The sequence below is a fragment of the Rhopalosiphum maidis genome, chromosome 1, assembly GCF_003676215.2.
Source record: "Rhopalosiphum maidis isolate BTI-1 chromosome 1, ASM367621v3, whole genome shotgun sequence".
Taxonomy (NCBI): Eukaryota; Metazoa; Arthropoda; class Insecta; order Hemiptera; family Aphididae; genus Rhopalosiphum; species Rhopalosiphum maidis.
Window position 1 is genome coordinate 26,736,073 of NC_040877.1, and position 27,647 is coordinate 26,763,719.

General features: G+C 28.0%; 1 protein-coding gene across 3 annotated transcripts in view; it reads right to left on the bottom strand.

Annotated features, from left to right (window-relative positions):
* Positions 1-249: 249 nt before the first annotated feature.
* The window catches only part of LOC113559053 (lachesin-like), a 99,461-nt gene continuing 72,063 nt past the window's right edge, over positions 250-27,647 (bottom strand). For 2 of the 3 annotated variants that reach the window (XM_026964662.1, XM_026964656.1), the window contains exons 7-11: positions 12,445-12,573; positions 10,666-10,803; positions 10,455-10,619; positions 2,123-2,182; positions 250-1,037 (exon numbers count right to left, since the gene is read on the bottom strand). In XM_026964662.1, the coding sequence (XP_026820463.1) occupies positions 853-1,037; positions 2,123-2,182; positions 10,455-10,619; positions 10,666-10,803; positions 12,445-12,573 (677 nt within the window). In that variant the 3' untranslated portion in view covers positions 250-852. The remainder of the gene's footprint in view (positions 1,038-2,122; positions 2,183-10,454; positions 10,620-10,665; positions 10,804-12,444; positions 12,574-27,647) is intronic. The other variant, XM_026964668.1, reaches the window with a different exon arrangement.

Genomic DNA, 27,647 nt, shown 5'->3' on the forward strand with positions numbered 1-27,647 from the left:
AAACATCGATTTAATTTTACCCCTACCTCTTCCAAATAAAAACACTAGGTCGATTGTGTATAATATAAGGATGCAGACTTCTATCGGAATCGTATTGCGCTTCTTTCACGATAATAAAATATGCACAGATTATATGTAATATTGTATTATTGTATATAAATACAGATATACGCGTATCTATGCGTACAATATTGTTATTATTTTGAAGGTATTGAATTATACTATCATAAATACGTATGTACGCGTGCGTGTTTTTATTTATTTATTGTAAACGATCAAAGTAAGTATTATAACTATAGTAATATATACAACGGTTTCAGCGGAGACTACGCACGCATATACATCACAACATTGTAAAATATTGTTGTATTGTTATTATTACACAGTGCTGAATAGGACGAAATATTATATAATTTATAAAATATATTATTATGCTATAAAAAAAATTCCAATTAACTGAATAATACAACACAATATATAATAATTATAATATTATTTGATTTGCATAATATTATAATAAATATAATATAATGATAACTGCAGTTAGGTATATTATAATATATTACAAACCAAAGCGACGAATTTAATCGTATAACATAATCGTCGGCACAACATCCGCTGAGTTTTTATTTTTTTATCTTACAAAATGCAGGAGGAAAATAACGCACTTATACTAAACAAAAAACCAAAAACACGAAAATTTAAGGGCATAAAAAAATTACTACAGTCCGTTCCTGTTTCGGGGGTGAAACGATGACGCGCCACCGCACTACATTTAGATCGTGCGACAATATAACATGCACGATAACGTTTCCGCATCGAACGTTATGGGAAATTCACGACCGGTAACGATCACCTTCCAAATGCCAAAGCGGACGCCATCCAACAGCATCCGGCCGATGCAATCCAACAGAAGACACCATCGTGCGACCACCGGACCGCGTCCGAGTTGAGCGAACTGTTGTCTGTCGGCAACGAATTGAAGATGGTTTCTGGTGGGCCGCCGTTACCACCGTCGATATCACCGTCGTCATAATCTGTGAATACGAAATCGCAACAGATCGTAATATTACTAATATGAAAAAGAAGTCACCTATAATCACTATGCTTATAAAAAAATTTTCATATTCATATCTTCAAATATTTTGTAAGTTACATAAAACTTATGTTTTTTTTTTATTCCTAACGTCGTTTTGACCTCAAATCAATCCCTATCTAGTGATAATGACTCTGAAAATAGATTCAAATTTGTCACGAAATCTATCTAATATTGACTTTCCCAAAATGTCGATTTCTTTCTCTCGAGTTTATTAAAAAGATGAATGCAAAAAATGTTGAACACGATGACATATTTTCAATTTCTTTTGGTGTGATTTGTATATACGAGTATATATAGATAAAGTCGGATATGTTAGTAAGTTAATTTTAGGTATAAACTTAACGAAAAATGTCTATATTACGCATATGATGAACAGGGACAGCAAATAACCATTTGTAATCCCCTTAAGATGTGTGCGAAAGCGCAGGTAAGCTGTGTTATAAAGTCACAAGAGCATGTAAAAAAAAAATCAATAAAAGGGTACGAAAAAATAAAAATATAATGAAAACTATAAGACAGTTATGACTAAACTAAAATTAATGACAATGGGTTTAATAGATTCAACCAATATAGCAATATATACATTGTATCTAATTGATTTATTATTTTTTCTAAAAATAATATTATCATCATGGAATTTCAAATGATTATTTTGCTAGTTAATGTCAATTTTGTTGACACAGTATGCAAGTGATTTTTCGGATCACTAGATCCTATAATATGAAAATGTATATAGGTATGAAAAAAACGAAAAATTCAATTGTATTCTCAATTTTAAAATATAAAAATGTCTCTAAAAAATAAATATGTTTTAGTTTCTAAATAAAATGTAAACGAGTCACAATACTTGTTTACTATATTCAATACCTTACAACTTTTACTATAACATGAAACTCCGTCGTTAAACACTCCCCTGCAGGCTAGGTTTTAACGCATAAAACAACGCCGCAACTCTTTCGAGTGGTTTGTTATAAACTATTCAGCAAAAATCGAGTAAAAATAATTTATGCGCGTGTCACTCACCTTTTCGATCGTCGTCTGGTTCTTCGGTAATCACCATAGGTCTTGACGGCACTGCAATTTCTGCGAACAAAATCCAACAGTCAGTTGATTATACGTCCCTTTCGGTTTACACTACGGACCGTCGAACCTTAACTATACATTTAAAGATGCAATATAAGCGACGTTCATTTGTAACGATTAATCTATTTCTCTTTCCGCCCCGTTCCCACTTAAATTTCCCTCTGTCGTATATAATCTCTCCTTTGCCAACTCGCTGTGCGCTCTCTTCTCATCTTAACGGACGTGGACATACTAAGTATATATTGTACTCAACCAATACATTTGTTTCCTACAAATCAATCAGTTACGTTTTGTAGATAACGAAACCACTAGTTATCCATATAATAATAATAAGTAATGAAGATTAAAACTACTGCAGTTGTGAAAACTCGTACAATCGTATAATTACGGATTTTGAAGATTAACTGATTCGTCAAAAATATTTTTGTACGATATTGTTTTCGTTTAATAATTGTAGCAAAGGCGTAATAGATTATAGAAAAATGCAGTCGTTAATAATTGTGATTAATCCGAGAATATTTCCATAAAAAAAAAAAAAAACAGTAGATTACGAACATGAACCTAATTAAGATAATAAAGTATTAAAACTATGGAAATATTGTTTAATAATAACTAAAGGAAAATTTATTACGGTTTTTACGGACAAAGTATAATAATAATATAGTTGGAATAATGTTTTTATTTTCGATGTATTATTATAACAAACACTTTAAAAGTTAATAATATTCCTTTTTATTTTTATGGAGTGAATTTTAAAAAACATTTCACAGTTCAAATATTAATTGACATTTTACAGGGTTTCAGGAAACGTAATAAATTCGAGTTTTGAACAATTCACTATTACATCGATCGAAACTTAATATTTTACTTATTATTACTAAGTACACACAATGTCTATATAATTTTATTTTATTATACATATATCTTATGTTTCCAGAACACGGCGGCAGAGGTGAAGAGAAATTGGTATATACGACGATATTGATGTATCTTAATATAATATAATAGGTGTATGCATATATAAACTGTTTTTGTTATTACAGTATTAACAAAAAATATAGCTTCTTGTCGAGAAATTGTTTTATAAGACGCGGCCGTTAATGTAAATGAATAAAAGTTTGTACCAAAGTATATTTAAGCGAAACCAATGAAACACCTGCATGCGCAGATGCTTAACAAAAAGTTACTGTGACATGCGCATTATATTAATATTTAATCGTTTATTTGTGATTATGAGCGAAATAAGACCATATTATGTTGATTTTTGAATAATATGTTATTTGTTCAGAGTGTTTATCACTTTAATACGAATATTATATAATAATATGTGTACACAGTAATTATTAAAACGTTTTATTCCACATTATATATAGGTAGTTGTATTTTCCATATAATGTTTACATATTATTAATCAATAATAATTTAGTGCAAAATCAAAATAATTCTAATGGTTAATATTATCAAAACACGAATATAATCAATAGTCGATATAGCAGTTTCACTGATGTACATGAAACAAATCTGAGGATTTTATTAAACCATCATTTATAAATACGCAGACTTCTTTTTGGTTGGTATCCATATTATATAATAATAATAATATGTGGGCAGCATCATTTTTAAAATCGGGTTTGTATATTTTATCGAACTATATTAATATTGTGTTTTAAGAATTTGCTAATAAACCATTTTTTTTTATTGTCTATCCCTACCTCACGTATTCCGCAAAAAGGTACGAATATCATCGGTATTCTGCCATCAATCGTAGAATATAGTAAACACGTGTTATTATTATGTAGAGATTTCCGTGGAGCATTTACTGTGCCGATTCATATCATACCTACAAAGTCATTTATTAATAAGACATATGCGCTATTCGAATTCTAGAAACATATTTACTATCAAACAACGAGTCAAATGTTCTAACTGAATGAACACGAAAACTGAAGCTATTTATCGGATTTACGCTAGGCTACCTAACCCCAACGGTTTTATCGTCGTATAGATACATTTTCGCAGCCTATCATTGCGTATATTACAATATGTATAATATTATACTATTCCATCCCTCTCGTCACTGTATATTCTATAATTTTATGACTTAACACTATTCGACTACTTAAAAGAAATTTATAATTTCATTCTAAAATAGTAAAATATATAATATATATTTAAGCAAAATAGTAGTTATGTAGTATATATTGGATGAATCGAATTCATAATCTAAATTCGGAAAACACTTATAATCGTAATAAGTTACATTATTGATATAGGTACATAATATTTGATAATATTAAAAAAATATTATAATCAGCAAAAAAATTAGTATATCAGGTACACAGGTGAAACGTCTAATAGCTGAAAAGTAAATTTTTAATATTATTGTTTTATTTATTAGAAGATCAGTATACACACACGGTCAGCGTCATGGAGATATACGACACTTTTATAACTTAAACCCCATAATATGTAGGTATAATATTAACATATTAGCAATATCATTCCGAGCTGTTAGAATAAAATGTGCATTTCGTTTTCTTTCAATTAGAATAGGTATAATATAGCCTAAGTAATAATATTCACAAAACATGCTCACCATCCCCTTTCCTCACTTTTCTCCTGTAATAATGCATATTTTATTCAATTTACTATGATTTTTTTATCATTAAGATTACTTAATATCATATATTTTATATTTTTATATTTTCGTAAATTTATGTATAAGGAATATACCGTAGTGGTTTTAACATTTTATTTCTTTTTTTAAAACACACTCATTAACTTGTATATATTATATAAAGAGTCACGTATGAACTTATCACTTATTAGTACTCATTGTCAATGTCGAGAAAAAAATATTAATAACGCACTGTATTGTGTTGTACCATAATTGTTTAAAATGTGTAGGATTTATATTATATTACAATAAAATACCGAAAAGAAAATACGAAAAAACAAATGCCTTTTTTTAACTGTATATTATTTAGTTTTTTGAAAATGTTAATAAATCTAATTCAAAATTTTACGTAAGTGTCTCAGCTATTAAACTTAATTTATTGTAAGAATTAAAATCTATAAATAGTTTTATAGAAATTTAAAATTGAAGCAATTTAATATTTTGATCTAGTATTTACTCCATTATATCAATTTAAAAAAAAAAAACTATAAAATATTAATAGATTAATATTAATTACTATAATTTCCAAATAATTATACCCACCCCCCCCCATATCTTCTAAACGTATTATCATAAAATATTATCCTTAGTAAGTACTTATAGTTTAATACAATAACTCAAAAACTACTAAATTGATAATATTTATTTAACTACTTACATTAAATTTAAAAAATAAAAAAATAATTTTCTTAACCATTTAAAAATAAAATTATTTTATTACCGCGCGAGTATATGATATAATATTCCTTAAGTTTTATTAAGAAGCTATGTTTTTTTGTAAATTCCCACCTTCATTATCCAAAAGAAATCCAAAAATCGGAATCTAAATAAAACAGTTTTTTAATGTGAAAATGGGAGTGACCATGCTTGCATGTTGAATCGGCCTATACTACTTGACGTATGATATATTCGCTTGCAACATTCATCTGTAGCGTGTTTATGCATTTTGCGGTTTATCATCGAAACGGCTATCGCCGACAAATCCGGAAATTGTCTCGTCGGCACGCAACAACAAACGCGTTGATTCTCATCTCGCGACGAATCAACCCTAACAACGACGCCCTGACAAATGCCGAGTGACGCCAAGCGCGAAGAAAATAATACATAGAAATGGTTATAACTTACTCCCTGGCGGTGATCTACAAATCATATTACTATACCGTATTTAAATTAATAAGTGAGTAACGTGTAACAGAAAATTATATAAACTATTTATCCGTATAATAACTACGTCTTAATGTAAACCCCGTTTAATAAACAGCGTTAGGCCGGGTTCACAGTTACAACGTATATTGTGTCGTGTTCAAAAGTTAAACTCGACCCAACTCTAGAAATTCGTTGTTAGATCACGTTTAGTGAATTATACACCATGATTATAATGACCAATTAAAATACGATAAAAGGCACACGGTACGACAGACGATATACTTGTGAACCTACGGCTTATTTATAGATAAGACAAACTTTTGAATATGATCAACATTTTATAAAATAATAATAATTAGGTATTATTTCATAATTGTTTTCTGTAATATTTTAATGATTGTGAAATGTGAAATATTGTAATAATATTTTATTCAAGTTCATATCTTGTACAAATTATTTGTTTTTATTTGAATGATGATAGTGAGAGGGTAATCTTTTTAAAATATTTACATATCCCGGAATCACCTATGGCATATCGTACGAAAGATATTTTTATTTAATTTTAAATTTTGTATTTTATAAATAATTGTTAAAAATAATCAAATAATATAATTACCAATTATACACATTTGAAACTCGCTTACAGACGTATCGTTTAGTTCTAAAAAATGGTTTATGCTTTCAATATATTCATTAACAAAATGTATTCTCAGTATTGAATCAGATTAGATCAAAATGAGAGAATTTTATTCACTTTAACATGTTTCATTTTACTAATCCGACAAAAATATTCAGCAAAATATTTTGGAATGTACTTTAACTCTCGTCTAAACCGGAAACACCAAGTCCGTCATAAAAAAAATACAAATTAGAAGAAAGACGTGAAAACTTTACTGGTTAGTCGGACCACACTCCGAAATGTCGTTCCGAGACAAACGTTTACTGTACATAGCTAATATATAAATTATGAAATTAAACTGTGGGCTTGTGATAGGTAAGTCTAACATTAATGTAATACAACGCTGTTAGAACATCGCTCTTTGGACTATTACTACAACCTACCAGTTTGAAAGAAACAATGAAGTTCACCGTTTTATAATGCTGCCCATTACAATAGATGAAATCTATAAGTTTGTTCGCTGACACGAGACAAGGCTAGATCACCATGTCAATCCATTGCCAATGGACCATTTGCAGGTTGGTCATCCGATTAATGAGAACTCTATAAGGACATTCAACATTTTATAAGCGTCTAAACCCATAAGACTTGGAGTATGGATAATTTAGATTAAGGACAGTAGCCACTTTATTGGAAATGCACTGTATCAACTTTAAATGTTAATGTTATTTAAATTTAGTGTGAAAACCATAAACATTTTTTAAAAAGCCCCAAGGCATTAAAAAAAAAAAAAATATATTTTATTAAACATCACAAAATACGTACCTAAAAATTACCTAATGATAAACAGTAACTGCAATTATCATTAAAAAAAATTAAATAAGATAAGCGCGAAAGATCAGTGAATGAAATTAAAACAGATTTAATAAAAAAAAGTTTACTTCATTATGTTGATACATTATATCAAAAAATCTTACCCTATACTATCTACCCAAACAACCTGAAAAAATTGTTTATAAATATAAACATATCAAATTAGCACGTACAATTTTCGTTTTAAACTTTTATTACAGAATTGTTGCACTTGCCAAAAAAAAAAAAAACCGCTATCCCACGGCCCGTGATAATAATGATATGACACTTTTTTCACGCCGGGACTTAATTACGAGTGGAATGAATGTTGCAATAATGTAACATATTCCCGGCAGTATATCGTATAATATAATGCGGTATTACGTCGTGTAATATTATGGAACAGCTAACGGCAAAAGAATATAATAATAATATAGCGGCTGCAGGTTATTTTCCAGCGATATCTATATGTAGCGATAACGGGAGTGATTGATGTTTGAAAATCTCTCGGGCAAACGAAAACCAAAGTCACAGTCGTGTTATTTTAGATGTGTATCATACGCGCCACGACAAGTTTCGTTTCGTTTTTTTTCAACCAAAAACGTATATTGGCAAAACAATACGCTTCACTTCGCGCAGCTACACCTATATACACATAGTGAACCACCCTTACAACTATTGTTATATATGTATTATTGTATTATACTATAGTGATATTTGAGTCAATTTTCCGTTTTTGAAAAAATCGTTTCTATACATGGAATGAAGTATTGTTACATTCTTATGAATAAAAATTCTATTATTTATTTAAGAGTTATATTATTATTATAATTTCATCATCAGAAGTAGAATAGTTTTTTCTAAAAATGTTGCCAATTTATCGAAAATACCATACGTTCATAGTTATTAAACTAAATTTATAGACAATACATGAGACTATATATTTTACGATATCGAAGCGTTATAAATTTTTTTATATCGTTATTAATATAAATACAGATACAATTGTTTTAAAATCAGTTATTTTATGCTTTAAAATAAAAGTATGTATTTTTTTTTATAATAAAATAAAAAAATAAAATATTACTATATTCAAAAAATTATATTTCGGTCATATATATATTTAGTTTTTTAAGTTTCTTAATATTATATGAGTAACTCGAATGGTCTTTTTCCGTGCATAACCATTTTGCTATTTAAATTTGTAATAATTATAGGTACTAACAACCAATAGTATTTTATAGTAATGTAACACAAGTAAGGATAGCATTTTTAAAATTAAAATCCGTAGATTTTAATACACTATTTAAGAAATATTCTGAGGAAAATCACCTTTTTACCATAAATTATTAATTAGAAGACTGTTGAAAATTTTTATACTACTAAATAAAAAAAATTTATTTAATAATTTTTGAGTAATTAAACATTGTGTATTAATCATGATAATATTATGTCAATTATAATAAATTTGGAATATATATAGTGGCTCTCTTTCATATGATATAAAATTTATAATTACTAATATGTGTCAACTAAATTTTGTAAATTTAAGAAATTTTCTGAATACAATGAATAGTATATTATTATCTTATGATACATGTATATTATAGTTGTGTGAAACCATATTAAAGAACTATGAATTTGTTTAAAATACATAAAAATCATCTAATTAATAGTTTATATTTAAAAAGGTTATTCTTATTCAAATAACAAGGACATTAAATAACTGCATTATTGAAAAAAAGGAAAGTGAACTTGCTTATTGAATAAACATGTATTGTGTGTTAAACGGCTGGATTGTTTACTCGATTCTGCTCCCTTTTATATCGTTCTGTGCACATTTGTAAAAAAAAAAAATGCAGTTGCGAGTTCTTCTTATAAAATTACTTAACCGATGGTCGAATGTATTTAAAGTGTGTGTTGGTACAAGGTTCAATTTTAGGTTTGTACAAGTTTGCTCGCTGTTATATCTCAAACTCTCAACTTATATCGTATACGTTTCGATCAAACGTTTTTAACGCGAATCTCGTCGGTGAAATACGTGATGTGTGAGTATTTTTAGTTATTGAAAAGTTACCGTGAATAAAATCGTGTTCTTGCAATAATTGTGTATCCGAATTCTTCGGATAAACTATACTTGATACACACTCTGCAGTGCGGGCGTATTATGGTTTTAAGTGGAAAAGGGCCGGGGGGAGGGAGGCAATGAAACAGGTGAAAGATAGGGCGAGTTTTGCGATGTTTGAGTATTCCAATAATATTGTATTATGTTTGAAATGATATTATGAGAATATACTTTTAAAAATTAAAAAAATCTTCTAATCGCTAGTTGATAGATTATTATTTCATAAGAAACTCTTTTCTACAAGAGCTTGAGCATCTAATAACAACATGTACTGGCATTGTTACAATACTATAATAATATTAATCAACAAGAGAAAAACATAATTGATAAAAAATATACTAGTGATGTAACATATATGTTAAGTTGAAACAATTAATAAATATAATTATTAGAGGGAAACATTATATAAGTACTTATACATAGATGTAGACGTGTAGACACTAGAAAAAATCTTTATCACATCTTACACATTATAAAGATGAAAAAATATTAAAATATGTAAAATTTATTCATTTTTTTAAGTCACAATTTACAGTTTATACATTATACTCATATAATACCAGTTATCAAGAAATATTAGCCTATTAATGACGGACAATCATAATAACCAATTATAAGAGAAACGCTCTATAACTACACTCTCTTTATCGAAGCACTTTTGCGAATAGTCTTCAGATCGCATGACAATATTTACTTTAAAAGTAATAATAAATAATATGGTGCTGTAGCCGATCGCTATTTACGATACGATAATCTAATTAAATAATCATGATATTTTCGTAATGAGAAAACGAAAAAGATTCAAACAGATAGATAATGAAAATAAAATATATGGTACATAAAATACACTCACGATCTAGTTTGATAAATCCATCGGTTTCACCCAGTGAATTCTTTGCCACACATTTGTATGATCCAAAATCTTGTGGCGACAATTTTCTAATTTTCAGGATCATGTACTTGTTATACCCGCTGTCCGTGGATATGGCCTCATATTTTTCGCCTGAAACCGTCATATCTACTTTTGTTCATTTTTTACACAATTCAGTCACTTCGTTGCTTACCCGAAACGATCATGTCACCCTTTTCGGTCGTCCAAAAATTTATGGACGTTGGAAACGCTTCGGTGTGACACTCTAACTTGATGTCCTGGCCAATATAGCCACCCACCAGTTGATTCGAAATAGTTAACATTGGAGGAACTGTAACACAATTGTCAAATATAAAGTAGTTAATATCAGTTATCGTGACAATAATCGCAAACACGAGACGAATTCAAAAAAAACCTCAATAAAAATCTAAATTTATTAGGTTCTATTAGACTTGTATGGAACGCGCTACAGTATATCTACAGCTGTATGTTTTAATGTTTATTATTTGAATTTTGAGAAACTAATAATCTCGTCATTAAGATGAGCTGACCATACTTTATATAGTATCGAAAGATTATCATATTTATTACTTCGTTGGATAACAATTAGAGTTTCTTAGTCAAACAATGAAGGATTAATTATTATTTTACAAAAATCCTACATCTAAGAAATATAAATGAAAAATTTTATTCTAAGTCATTAAATATATTTAAAATTATTTGATTATAAAAAATAATCCAAAATTGAATGAAAAAAGGTAGACAAGTGGAAACCACTCTGTTGTACAGTAGATGTTGAGTAGATTATTATAATTTATTTGTTAAATTTGAATTCAATAATATATTACTGTATAAAAAAATGATTCTGTAAAAGGATTGTCAATTTTTATCACTAAATTTATATCACGATATTATGTTTTTTAATGAAAAAGTAATTTTTTTTAATATTAATACTACGGATGTTGATTTAATTTTGTTGAAAATATAATGATAATTATCAAATAAACAGTTTTATTGTACATATTGTACATTATTTTTTTTTTTGTCACTACTCTATTTTCTGAATAATTTTAACAAATTTGTTGCATATTTTCACGATTTTTACTGCATATCATATGAAAAATTGTAGTACATTTTATTTCATAAAAAAGTTCAATTTTCTACTGAAGGTATTTACGATTATACTCGTATTAATTTTAATCTAAAAAGAGCTAGGCATGCGCTACAGAATAAACTAGTGTTTGTTTAGTTTTTTTTATTTACTATTGAGTATATAATATTCACCGTTACATTTTCCAAGAAACGAAATGCCTCGGAGTGTTTTTATTAAAGCTCAGAAATACGAAATATAAACGTCATACCTATAATATGTGAGAATGTGCAATCATCCATTGGATTTATTTATGTATATTGTATATAATATTACGCAGGTTGTTGTTAAATAGCCTATTTAATTAAATACGAACGCTATAACCAAATATCGTTTTACATTACTATTTATAGTTTGTCCGGTCAATAAAATTACACTTGGAATAAACATGATCTTGATTTGTAACAATTACCGTTAAGATAATTGTTTTGGCTAAATATCCTATATTATTCTACACGACGAATCCGGTCAATTCAGTGCAATTAAATACTTATGTATTTATATATTTATTGTATAATTTATACATGGATGGATATTTAGGTGTTCTTTAAAATTACTTAAGCCAATCGAAACTATAATGAAAAAAATTACAATATAAGGTAATAAAGTCATCTACCCATATTAAATGTTCAAAATATAAAATGAATAATAATGACAGTTGTGGTAGCTACCTATATATAATATAAATATTTTACAGTAATGGTTTATTGAGTGCCGTAGGTGGTATATTTCCAACAGTATATTTTACTTCATGCGAGTAATCAAATTCCGCTTAAGTAAAATGTATCATTGGTAACTTGAATAATATAAATATAAACTTACATTGGACTTTGAGTGTGACTCTTTTGCTGATGGAAGGAGGAACACCGTTCGAGGCTATGCACAAATAAGCACCCATGTGGAGCCTACTCACTCTCGTTATGTGTAAAACTTCGCCGTCGATGAAATTAACTAAAAAAATAAAATCATAATAAAATATATGGTTGAAAAATAAATACAATTAATATAACGGTTAATACATTTTTTATTTCTTTTAACCAAATAATTTTTTCGCTTCGTATTTTTTATCTAACACGCAAAAATGAGCGAAAAAATTGTACGATGAACAATTTAATATACGAGCAAATATGTATAATATATATATATATATATATATTATATTGAAATACAAAATATGTGATATATAAGAGTATAAAATCAAGAGACTTCAATTGATAAAATATTAGACGATACTATTAAATAAATTGAAAGTATGTATTAAAATACATGTATATTAGAAAAGCATGTACATCCCATTTTTTCTTAAATAATACAATTATTAAAATTCTGGTTTTTGAAATTTATGAGTATACTAAAATATCATATTATTTAGATTTTTATTTTATAGTATCCAATAGTGGTACAAATTTTTCATTAAAGAATCACTCTATTTATAATAAATTATTCTGTAGATGGGTTTATGGAAATATTTTGTAATTTTAAATTTTAACTTAAACGAATAGTTTTTCAATTATTACAAATAATATACTAGGGATAATAATGCTGTTTGATACTGTGTTTAAATATATAGGAGCTATAATGATTAATACTAATATACGAATACTATTATATTAACTTATTACGGTCGGTAAAAAGTGTTTAAGTATTGTAAGTACTAGATTAAATTTTACAGAGTGTATTTTAAATTTTTTAAAAACATTTTTATAGACTATTATTAATACATATAAACATTTTAATAACTTGAAAACATCTTATTCAAATTCCGTTTTTTAGCTACATCGACATTCTTGAAAAAATCATCTAATTAACAATTCATCGTAAAAAAGAACGTTTTTATTGGAAAGCAGAAGCTTATATAGCTATAGGGCACTTGAAATGGTATAAACAATATTTAAGTATTTAAAAATATAACCATTCAATTTATTTTAAAATTTAAAAAATCTGCAGAATTTGAATAAATGAATTATTAAATTTAAAAAAGGGGGACCATACTTGGTAAATTATCCTGTGTACTAAATATAGATGATACAATATGAGAAAACAGAAAAAAATAAAAATTGATATACGATCGAAATGAAGGGTTCATGGAGTGTGATGAGGTAAAATAGATTTTATACAGTTAACAAGTATATCATATTATAGGTATAGGTACATGAAAACCAAAGTTATCAATTGTTAAATTGCATAATATTGACATATGATACACGTTTTATCGTGCAATTATTCATTGCACCTATATAGGAAAATATGTCAAGTAGTCGGATAAAACTTTTCTGATTACTGCCATTTTTATTCACAATATATTTTTAAACTTTTTAAAAATAATTATTAACGTGTTTAAATGTGTACAAATACGACACAAAACGTACCAAGTAGAGTATAATATTGTGTAGGTATGGGAAAATTACATATCGTAAAGTTTATACAAATGTGATATACACCCGCATACGATTTTCATTCCCAGATAAAAATAATAATATCATAAAATGTACCTACGTTATGCTGTGGTGACTTTCAGAAGACCACGCGCATTAAAATTATAGCGGATAAAGTGACAGCGTTTCGCGTAACGTTTTTCGCGTGCTAAAATATCGCACCGTAATTGCGTGCGAAATAGAGAAAGTTTAAAAGTTAACAACATGGTATACTTATATACGTTTATGTGTATGTATGTTTGTGAAGTTTGAAAGTTAAAAACTGAGCCATACTATACATATGTATATAATATATATATTATATATATATTATATATTGTAAAAAAGATTACAAAGTTGTTTGTTTTTTTTTTTATCAACTGTTGGCATTAAAAATTCAATCGACCGAAATAATAACATTCGTAAAATACATTTGTATATTATGCAACTTGTACAGTTTTCAATAACGGTTATTATAATATTGTTATTACCCAATGGTAATGTTTTTGAGTCGTTTGTACTCTGAGATAATCCACGTGTGATAAACATATATATGTATATATATATATTAAAAAAATTGAAACAAGACGTATTATACCATATTATAACATTATACTTATACACCTATATAGTATGGGTAAACTATACAATTTCAAAGTTATTTGTAAAAAAAAAAACTTTAAACGCATTCTAAATGGAAAGTATACAACCAATTGGTTTTCCCGATAGCACCAATGCTTTCTAATAATATGCAAATAGCAGTTATAAATGGCTAGAAATTTAAGTCAAGAGTGTTATGAAATTGCTAATAATAATACATATTTCAAATTTTAATTTAAAAAACATTAAAAAAATGCAACAAAATGAGTCTGGGAATATAATATAAACAACGTTTGGTTCGTTTGGTGTACCTACTGATTTGTACACAACTTAATTCCTATTTGTGTTATTGTAACAATTATGATGTGGAACAGTAAAATGTAGTAGCTAACTACATAAATGAATTTAAGTTACTGGAATAACTGGTACATTACTGACAAATGTTCATCGGTAAAAAACGCAGTTTTACACAATAACTAACAAAATGGGATGTCCAGTGAATTATTTTTCCTAAAAATTCGTCTGATAAATTTGAGATAAAAAATAAAAATTACACACTGTGTATATATTATTATCGTGGATATTACTATATACTTTTATCGCTCGAAGATTACGTTGGAAATGGCAGCGATCGTTATTTGTTTTGCAGTCGTAGGATATATTATATTTATCCGATAAGGCGAAATGCGGTACACGCAATAATAATACATTACACTACAACAATAAGTATAATAAATCCACCGAGACATTTACATTTATTAAACATCGGCGGCAATCGTCGTTATCGATATGAATATAACTATATAATACTACTACGAGTCAACGACGATACGATTCGGGAAGTTTCGCTGCGCTTTCGGCATGGCCACCGCCGCCCGGAGTGGACCTCTGCCGCCACTCGCGAGCAATAAGTACCCTTCGTATAGCAACCCCGCCAGACGCGGGAGACGGTGTATATTATTATTATTATTATTATTATTATATAAGTATTACAAACGAGCGTTTAAAATGTAATAAAATATGTAAATATTATTCTTGGTCGAAAAGTTTCCATACGGCTCACTTTAGGCGATAGTATATGTACGATGAGGGTGGACCGGAGGATGATGTCGCGGCAAGAGAGACAACTTATGAATATTCATTGTAAAATGGTGCGGAGGAGCTGTGCAATTTAATGTAATAAATATATATGTAGATTGCGTTTTTATACTTATTGCGCCGCCTCTTAATCATGACCGAAGAAAATATAACGAATGCAAAAAAAAGAATCATCGTCGTTTATATAGTATTGCTTTAATTCAGCAATACCTTCGTTTTACTCGTTTTTTTGTCAAGAATAATAAAGCCAGTCGATCTATTCAAATCGTAAACGATCGAAGTGCGCGTATAATAAGAAAAATCACGAAAACTTTCGAATTATACGCGTTTTTATTTAACCAGGATCGTCGAGTCGTTTCAAATGCGCCAGTAAATTTAATGATTTTATTTAAAACAAAATTTGTGTACAGCAATAATAGAAAAAAACTGTTTGATTCTATAGGTTTTTCTTAATTAAGCAGGCACACCGGTATATAGTTGCAACAACAGAATTGTTCACAATACACAATACAGATATAATTTAGACTATTTAGAGCACGAGTGTCCAATCTTTGAGAAAGACTGGGTCACATTAATAATGAGTAGAAGTTTTCGTAGACTGTAAACATTTTTTAATTCATTATTTATTTGTACTTTGTCGTGTAAATAAAATAAACCAATATCGATTGAATTTGTATTAATCATCAAAAACTATCGATGTGCTTGTTCGAAATAGTGGACCGATTTTTATTTTCGGTTTTTTTTTTATGCTTGGAAGCATTTGTTCCTGAGGGCATTGATAATGCGTGATTGTGAAGGACAGTATAATATGTTTCCTTGGATAGATATAATTTTAAAAATCGAATAAAGAGCACCGATTAAATGTTTCTATGAGTTGAATATCAATGTTTAATCTGGTTTTTACTCGATAAATTCCGTTTGCAATTTGATTTTCACATCAAAAATATCAGCCGAAAATGGTGTTCCATAACAGCAAAAAGTTCACTGTTCTTAATGAGTTCTTGGAATCAGTGTTCGAATTTGTCAATGAAATTCGTTAAACTATTAAACTCCTTGAATCATTGAAGAATCACTAGTATCACTATAGAATCACTATAGTCGTTGCCAGTTTACACAACAGACGACTATATATTACTATAATATTATTATTATACACTTTCTCGCGAGAGAACAGTAGCGCATCTTCACGTAATCCACAGTCGATCGAGCACTTACCCTACTTCTAAGGCTGGCAATTCTGGGAATTACCAAGAAATAATATTCCCGTTTCTTGGAATTTTCCACCTTTTCACCTTTGTATGTACCAGCCTATACATTTAAATACTATACGGTACCGAGAGGTTTTAAAAACAATTATTATGATGATTTAGGTAGTACAAACTACAGACACAGACGTAATATACTGATGTATACCAAAAATTATATTTCGATTACACAGGTAACTTAAAAATATTAAATTAACCGCTGCTGTAGTGAGTTTGGTATTTTTTTTCCGCTTCGGGCTTATCGTGCGATTGACCCTAATTTAACTAATCTATAATATATACCAATCTCATCCGATTAATCTACAAACATAAATTCACTTAATGCACGATGAAACAATTAAAATATAGATTTTGATTCAATCATTATCTGACGAAAATAGTTTATTGATTGTGTTAAGAGTAGGTACGTGGAGTATTGTATAATGCTATTTATTCTCCTAGAAATAAATAAAATTAATAACCAGGCAAATAATTAAGCTTGTTTAGATAAATTATATTAGTTTTACAAGCCAATACATAAAAGCATCATTATTTTACAATTCGTTCTTTATAATTATTAATTAAATTGTTAATAATTGAATGAAAACGACTTGCGTGTAATTACGGTAAATTTGAATTGATTTATTATTGTACTTGTATATTTTTATATAATTATTTTAAAAAAGTTTTGTTTTTGTTTTATTGATATAACCGTTTAATAATATCATAACTAAATATAATCGCTTTTTAGCATTAAAAACTTGAAAACAACTTCGAAATGTTTATAAAAATATACTTGAAAAAAAAAACAATAAAAAATGTATTTATAAAAAATTCTTTAATACCGTTAATACTCCATTTCGCGATCTTTTACAACACGCTATACTATTATTATACAATCATATTATTTTTACTGCAGGATTACTTAATTATAAACACTGCAGAGTACAGATATTATAAGCTTTATTTATACTTTTTATTGTAATCTTATTCGTGAGGTAATTTTTGAGAATTCATGATGCGTATGTTATACACGTATAAATATCTAAGATTACCGCCAAAATCATTAAAATATTCCACAATAAATGTCAAATATTAATTAAACGTTTTAATGATTTACGCATATTAATCCATAATGTTATAACGCAACTACTTCGATACACAAATCGCAAAAAGGAAATATTAATCCACTTTTAACCCGTGTACCCGAGTTTTGTACGTCTTTGACAATAATATCAAAATATTTTGAGTATTGATATTATTAAAACCTCGTGTATCGGTTAAAATTTTTTGTTATACGACAAATGATATTATGTTTTTATAGTAATAATAATAATAAAAAAAAACCAATTTTGAATAATTTATAGTACTGAAATGTAAACTATAATATGGTAGTTCTATCTATTCTACATGATATTGTTTTTATAATGCATTATTATTATTATAACTGTTAGAATGCCGTTTAATAATAAAAACAAAACCAACTATTTAATATTTATAATACATTTTCAGTTTGATTCTTTTATATATATTATTATCTTTCGACTATTTTCTTACAGTTTAATATCAAACAATATTATTTATGATATTTACATACAAGTTGTCGTCAAATACTATAATATCGATATTCAAATCGTTTTTTTTTAATTTTTACAAAATACCAATACCTAAGTAATAAAACGTTGCGCAATAATATTTTCTAGTAATGACTCATTAGATTCAGGCGATTTTTAAGAATCAAAAAATTGTTGTGATTTTATTGCCATTGAAAATAAAGTAGTTAATTGAATTTTCGTTAATATCCATGTATTAACGTCATCATAACTCACAACGAGAAATCCACTTATAATTTATGTATGACACATAATATATTTTAGTTTCGGGAGCAATAAAGTTCATAATAATTAACAAGCGAACACGCTTAATTAAAAACAAATCCTGTGACTTGATCAAGAGATTCTTGAGATATTAATTATTGTTGTTGTTTTTTTTTTTAACATTTCTGCCTCTATACTCGCCATAATGTATGTACACTGAAGAATATATTATACTGTCCTCCATTGTATTTGAGACGAAGTTGTTAGTGATTGTCACAAATGAAATCCTAAGAAACCGTAAAGAAGTTGGCAAGCTATTATAATGTCTGGTAAACCACACACACATATATATATGTGCGTTAAACTGTTATAAATAATATACATCAACATCACATTCGGAGGCAAATGAAAGCAAAGTATAAGATGAAACACAAAAAAGACGATATCACAAGCTAACAATGATATTCTAAGAAATTATACAGCTCTGAGATATGCGAAATGTACTACGATATTAAATATACACGTGTAAATGAAAAAAATCAAGTCTGGTTAAATTTCACTAAGGAACGAAGGCAGCGGTTAACCGACATTAAAAGTTCATGTCTATTAGAGATTTGTATTGTTGTCGTAAAATTAAAGACGCGCATTATCACACATTTGATAGTTTACGGTACCTATACTCAGTGTTGCGGTAAAGGGGTTTCTGAGAGGCTAAAACCCCTGATTTTACTTAGGTCGGATGGGTCAAATCAGCTACATGTGGTTAATACTATTTTTAATTTTTATTATATTGCCAGACAATTGTATTCGATATTTAGGTATTAAAAATATGTATACAGTTATAAAGAAGAACTAAAAGCTATGCTACTACTCCTAAATCAGTTTCAACGTACAGATTCTGCTTGTGTAGAAGAAATCGTTGTAGTATATTTATTCTTAAAACAATAAGGACACGACTCAGAAATTTTATCATCACGTCGTGGGCATACGTCATCGTTTGAAAAAAATGTATACGTTTTATTTTGACATACTAAAAAAAATGTTAACTTTTCATTTCTATTGAAATAATTGATATATTTAAAACTCGTTATAATGTATCGAACGATTTTAAAATTATTCAACTAAGAATAACTGATGACTAAATCATTGCGTGTAAATTATGTAATCATATTATCACGATTAACAATGTTTATCAGTTCTTGTCTTAATAATATGGAAATCGTGACCACCCCAAACGTGTTAAGATTACGATCGTGTCTAGATTGGCTTAATGTATGATTTTTGCTATAATAAATTTACTCCAGGAAATGAGTAAATACCTCTTAGAATGTCGCTTAATGAAGTATCGTCTCGCTTTACTTTGTAAAAATTAAAATTACTAAATACAATATATCAAATATAATCGTGTGTTATACACGTACAGGCCCCCTGTACCTGCAGTAGTCTGTACATTATATAATAGTTACGCTCGTTTTTCTGTTCGAGACTATATGCGGAAGTCGGAAGGAGACAATATCGAACACTCGTCGCGCGCACGACGTGGCGAATTTTTATCGCCGTCGCCCTCACCCGAACGTATGGCAACAGCACGTATGGACTGGCGTTCAAGCGAACAGACGTTTTGGACGTAAATATATAATATCCTGTTTTTTTTTTTGTTTGTTTATTTGTTTTTTTTCTCCACTGGAAATGGAAACGCAAAATAACGTTCACGGCCGTTTATCTTTGGTGTGAGCGTATACTATATTTTATATTATTATTATTGTTATTAAAACCTATATATTATATTACGCAATATTATAAGGTATAATTTATACACATTATAATATTATGATAGTACGATATAGAGCGTGGATTCGAAGAAACGCAAAAGGAAGGCAAAAAAAAATTTCAAAAAAATATTCTTGAAATTTATATCTTTTTAATTTCTATTTGTATCATAGTTATATTATTATATCATAAAAATACTTAAAAAATAACTAATAACTATAATTTTCAATTTTCTAATCAATATAAAATATAAGAAACAACACAACTATTAAAAATTTAAAAATGTTTATTTGAAAATAAATAATTATTTATCTTTATTTCCCGTGTATACGAGTAGTATAAAAATAGTTTAATATACGAGAGTAATAAAATATGCTTACAATTGATGGTAGGACGATACGATACGATCGTCAATATTCAACATTAATATTATACTACGAATATATTCGATAGTTAAGTACCTATTTGTTATTGTCGCTAAAACAAATTAATTATAATTTCGTACTCAAACGATAAAATATACTCTAATTATGTAACTTAATAGTAAAGAAATTGAATTATATTTTTATTCATATTTATATGATTAGAGAGTTTTTATTCTTTTCGACATCCTAGAACTTCTCTTTCTCGCTTCAAAAACATCCTCCTAACTTTTTTAAAAGGACATAGTTTAGAGATTTAATTCAAGACCTATAAAAAAAATTAAATTTTTAATACCTCCAAGATGAGTTTTCTTCTCAAGTAAATGTTGCCTTATTAAATAAATAAATACATATTATAATCACAAATCCTATTATATATGGTAATAATTTGTAATTTTCTCAAATAAAAAAAAAAATCTTTAAACTCGAAATGCATTGTTTCTCTCGACCCATTACTTTCCTCTTGGCTGTGAAGACACTGCTTCGCGAGTTTTATTATGGCCTATAATATTATTTCATTTACGCCCTAATTAATGATAACTTACATTTCGGAGAATATTATAATATTAAATAACTCGATGTTTTACAATATTGCAAATAAACAGTGTCGCAAGTGAGACACATACCTTTAGAAAAGTACACAAAATATTAAATAATTTGTAGTTTTTGTTACGAACCTTTACTATTATTCGAGTAGCTGAGTCATGTAATGTAACAGAAAAGCGACCAACATAAATGGGACTAGTAAAACAATATTTTATAAAATTAAAAAACTTTTTAAGAATAAATATTTTAATAATAGTTATTATGCTATGATTTTGAGTAGTTATACTTTCCCCTTTACAGTAGAGTATATAAATAGTAATAAACAATATAGTTTGATTAATTAAACATCAAAATATATTCCACATAAAATTGACTGCGAATAAGATTTTAATAAATTATTATAAATACATATTTGTTATAATTTATCTTACAAAGTTTGGAAGTTTCGTCACATTGTTCTACAACCAGTACTCAGTTTTCATGGTGACGGTGTTAGAAAATGATATACCATTATAATTAAAGTATATAATTTTAACTATGATTGATAAGCCATATGTAATATAACACGTATCCAGATAAATAATTTGTATCAAAGTTATTCACAAAACTTTTAAGTTTAAACTATGATAATAATATATTATAGTATGATGGAGTAATAAATGATAGCATTTCAAAATGTTCCTTTACATAGTTATGTACCTATATTGCCTATCCATTAAGCCGTGTAACAAATTATGTTTAAAAATCCCTCAGCGCAGAATACTATTTATTGAAGTATTATAATTTGGCTTAAGTATTCGAAATTTACACTAATCTTTAATATTTATTAAATATTTTTAAATATGATTATTTTAATAAAGCAACAAAATAAACCATTTTATGTCATTTTATTCATGATTTATTCTTGTAGTTTTTCTTAACATTTTGAGTGACTATTAAAAATATTAACAAAAAAAAAAATTACCGTCAAGATGAGAATTTTATACAAAAATTTATAGAATTTTCAAACATTAAATAGCGATTACATGCTTGTAAAAAAATAACCATCACAAAATCTATATATATCCTTTGTACAGTTTTAAAAAATTTACCACTAAAAATTAAAAGATTCTGTAATTTGATTCCGAAAAAGAAATTGATTTAAAATTTATATTATAGTTACATAATACATACATAAAAATTATTACTTTTTTTTATAATACGAAAATCAACATTATATCACGATATCACAAATATATATTTTTATCGATCAAAATGAAAAACATTAAAATACAATAAATGATTGAAAAAACTTCAGTATTAAAAATATACATATTATGATGCAATTTAAAATATATTTTGCACATATTGAGATAAAAGTTAATACGAGGTGTTATTAAAACAAAAACCATTAAGGAAACTATCAAAGTTTTATTTCTTATTGCTTATGTGAGATTTATATTTTATATCTTGTAAACGTGATGCGGGGTTCTTGGTTTACTTTGACAACGACCAAGTTCATGAAAAGTTAATGAAGTGTGGAAAGTATTTGGTCGCCTAACGTATTGAATAATATCAAACTTGTACAAACGTTATTCGATCAAATACATTGCTCATGAATCGTCGATCGAGTCTCATTGCTAATAAAAAATATTTGTACTAGTAACTTCTTATGGCTAATTACAGAACCACGGGGGGTAGGGGGAGGGCACAGAAAACGACGCATGTCGATAGTAGTACTACCACGTGAGTACCTATTTAATTCTGTTTGTAATATTACATTTAAGAGTAGATGAAACGTGCCTTGCACACAAGCACAGTATGTTTTATTCACACAACATAATACTTCATCTTAAGTGTTGTGTTACAAACTTAAGATATATTGATGGAACGTATAATATCGTATTTTAAACGTTTGAAACCACAGAACCTCGACTGTACCTCTAAACATAAAGCTCATAAAGTACATTAAATTTTCTATGATTTGAATGAAATATTATATTATACAATACATTTTAAGACTACTTGAACTTAAATGATATTTGATGATGTGAAATATATTATGTTGTACGAGTGCATGTGCCGTACTTACCCTTTATTATCTATAATATGTATTATGTATACATAAATTTATTAATATATATTAATAATACGCCTACGAAAAACGTGTAAGACTACAATTTACACTACATACGCTATAGGACATAGAATATGTATAAATACAAACTGGTATAATGTGACGTGAGAAAATAAACATAAATTAAACTACATATATAGTTCCAAAAATATGGAATTTTGTTTTCTCGAATATAATACGACATTTATAGGTATTTTGTAAAATAATCACAGTTCTATTGGTCTCCATGGCGCTCCAGTCTCTCTGTAGCGTAATAAGTAGAATATTATCAGCTAAGGTGTAAATACAAAATAATACTTTCGTCTTTGTTGAACCTTTAAAGCCGCGTGTGAACTTATCGCTTGTTAGCGCTCATTGCCGATGCCAAGAACGAATTATTAATAACATGCACTGTATTATACCATAATCATTCAAAGTTTGCGGTTTCATATATTATAATATAATAGTATACAGAGTGATTCATCAAGCATGTTTAAACCTATTTTTTTATATAATAACTAATTTATTCGAACATTGATTTTTTGAATTTTTGGATATACTTAAATTTTACATTATTTGAAAAGTCTAGACATTTTTCATTTTATTTAGGAATTTTTTGTGGTAATAACAAATTTAAAAAAAAAACAGCCTTTTTTACTGTATAATTAATAGATACATTTTTATGTCCCTAATTTGATCATGTAGTTTCTCGGTTATTAAAATTGTTAAACTATTAAGAATAGTATTCGTGAAAAAATAGTTTTCAAAAATATTAAATATATGTAATATTAGACCAATTTTACAAATTATAAATTTTAATAGATAATACCAATTAATAAAGTTTTCAAATAACCATATCTTCCAAAACTTAGAACTAAGTGCACAAAGTTAAATTACTCGAAAAATAATCGTCTGAATTTTGATACATCAAGATTTTCAGAAAAATTATCCATTAATTAATTTATAGAAGAAGAGGGGTTCTCGTTTAAAAACGGAAGTTTGTATCTCAACATGACACTCTTCCGAGGGAAGTGTATTAAATGTTAATGATTCTACGAATAAGTATGAAGATAATGTGCTCTATAGATGATAATATTATTGATTTTATTTATTGTGTGAAGCATGAGATTTATCGATCGTTTATGTTCAATTATTTTTAATTCTAAAAACAACCGCTATAGAATAGTATTTTAGTTAGTAAAACGATATTGAATTCATAAAATAAATTATCGTTTTGCACTAAGCTATTTCTAGCTTCGTGCTAGCTGTTTCAAGCTAATTATTGTTATAATTGTATTATATTGTATATGTGCAATGAGTATATGTGTTTGTTTTTAAGTTGGATACAACGTTTTTTACACAGCTACATCGTCTATCGTTTCATGTTTTTTCATCGTATTCTGATTGACCGTTGTAGTCATGATATCATTCACAAACCATAATCTACCGTGAGTTGGGACGAATTTAGATTTTAAACACAGCACGACAATCGATGTAGCTATATGAATCCAGCATAACAATTTTAGTTGCAATGGCAATTAAATATTAACAAATAAATGTATAATACTTCGTTAACCAATTTTGCGTTACGTGATAAATCGTATTTTTTGACATATTAGAATTTATTTTTACGCTAAATATTTGTTACATTAGAACTGCGACCGCCAAAATCATAATACATTTACATGATTCAATATTTTTCCGTGAAGCGGATAAAATATAAAGTACTTTTTAATTTATTTTGTGTTATTTGAAAAATGAATATACGATAGTATTACCCCGAACAATGAATACTATCTAGTTATCGTATATGTGAACACTAAATACATATTGAATTATAACTTGTCGGTTAATGCTTTCACTCGTGGTGTACTGCAAGCTCTGCGGCCACGACAAAAAATATAACGCTACATTCGTTACTGATAATAATATAATACTTACGCGAAATAAACAAATAAAAACGAAAAATGTATCAGCCATAGAACCAAAAATCATCAGTTGACGATCATATATTACGTCGTGATTTTTACTACGCCATAGGTAATAAGTAATGATAATAAAAATATGTGCGCACACGCCAGAATACCGATTACAATAATATTGTTATTATATTTTGTTCAATTCACTTTACTCCGTTTATCGATTTCGAACGCGCACAAATCGCACGTTATTTTCTCGTACACGCGTCATATATAAATTAAATTATTGCCGATACGAGAATCGGACGTGTACCGCGTATTATTATATTGGGATTCGGTACGATGCTTATTTCCGTTGGGGCAAAATCTCTGACCAACAATGATGGCGGCAGCGGTAGTGGTGGTGACCATATTTGTTACGTTATATTTATAAGAAAAAAATATCGAAGAGATGGAAAAAAATAACGTAGTACAACGGTGGAAATAAGTCGGGGCAAGGACATAACACTCACACACACACACACACACTTACAAAAATATGCACATATACCTATATATATATATATATATATATATATATATATATATGGAATATGGGAAAAAGATACACTGCACAAGGACCGATTTCCCGGAGGGTATACGAGTGCAGTGGCGGTGCAGGTGTATATAGGTGGAGTTGGGGTGGACGTTGACGCCGCCGCCGGTGACTGGGGTTTTAGCAAATCTGTCTAGCCGAATATCTACCTCGGGGGGTTGTGTATATATAATATATATATATGTACAAGCGGTACATACGTACACGCGACGCCCAGAGTATATATATATATATATATATATAAATATATGTGTGTATATATGTATATGTACGTTCGAGTCCCCGCGACCATCAAAAAGATATACTGACCGGCGGAAAAAGAACGGCCGCGGAGAGCGGTGGAACGCAAACGGACGAGTGTGTATGTGAGTGGAGGTTCGTTATGTTTTCCCGAGCGGCCGCCGCTGCCGCTCGGACGCAATATATAAATTGCTCGGGGCACACCGGCTTTTCGGTACGGTTTTCCCCAAAGGCACTGACGGTGAAGCGTGGAAGTACGGGGTCGTGGAGGAAGTGCAGTGCACGGGAATATTCGGAGATGTGTAGCGTTGGTGTACTACATACATATACACATACATGGTGATACGTAATACATGTGTATTATACGTGTACATAAAGATATTTTTAGTATAAATGACGTACGCGAGATGTCCAGGTTAGTCCTGTGGATATAATACTACGACTGTGGTGCAGTAGTTGTAAACAGGGCAGTAATATTTAGGAATTTGTTGCCCAGGAGCGATAAAAAATATATATATTTAAAAAAAACGAAGGTTAACAATATTTGTGTTTCTTTCCAAGATTAAATTATTAAATTATACTATCATGGTTTAAAATGGAAAATACATAATTTTCAATATTTAATACGACGGTTAAGTTATGCTATAATGCTAATTATGGTATAACATATTGCATAATAAAATATATATTAATTATAGGAAATAAGAGATAAAGCTATGAGAAGATTCAAACAATGAGATTCTTTAAATAAAATCAGCCTATTATTATTACTCCTCCTCCTCCTCCATACACTATCATTTAAATACGGCCCTGGTTAGTGGCGGTCAAATAGTGATGATGAAGGGGGTAAATCTCCCATATCACCTTTTTTTTTTGTTTTTAATTAATAACAATTTATATTACACAATGTATATTGTATAATATATTAAATTTTCTTATAATTTTATTTTTTCTAAAAACATAAATAATTAACTATGGTAAATTTTCAGAAGATATATCAATATGGCTATATTCTTATGCACTATTATACTACGTATAGTATATTATCATCTAGACTCTTATTTAAAAACTAGGCTATTATTATTATAATGAATCAGTATTAAATTAACAGTTAAAACATAAAACATTTTATTTGAAACTATTATTTTTTAAGTTTGTTTATTTCTTTCATATGTAATTATTAATTATGTTATAATTTATAAATATGTTTGAAATTACAATTTAATAATTGTATATAAATTGTATAATTATATTATTCTAAAGTC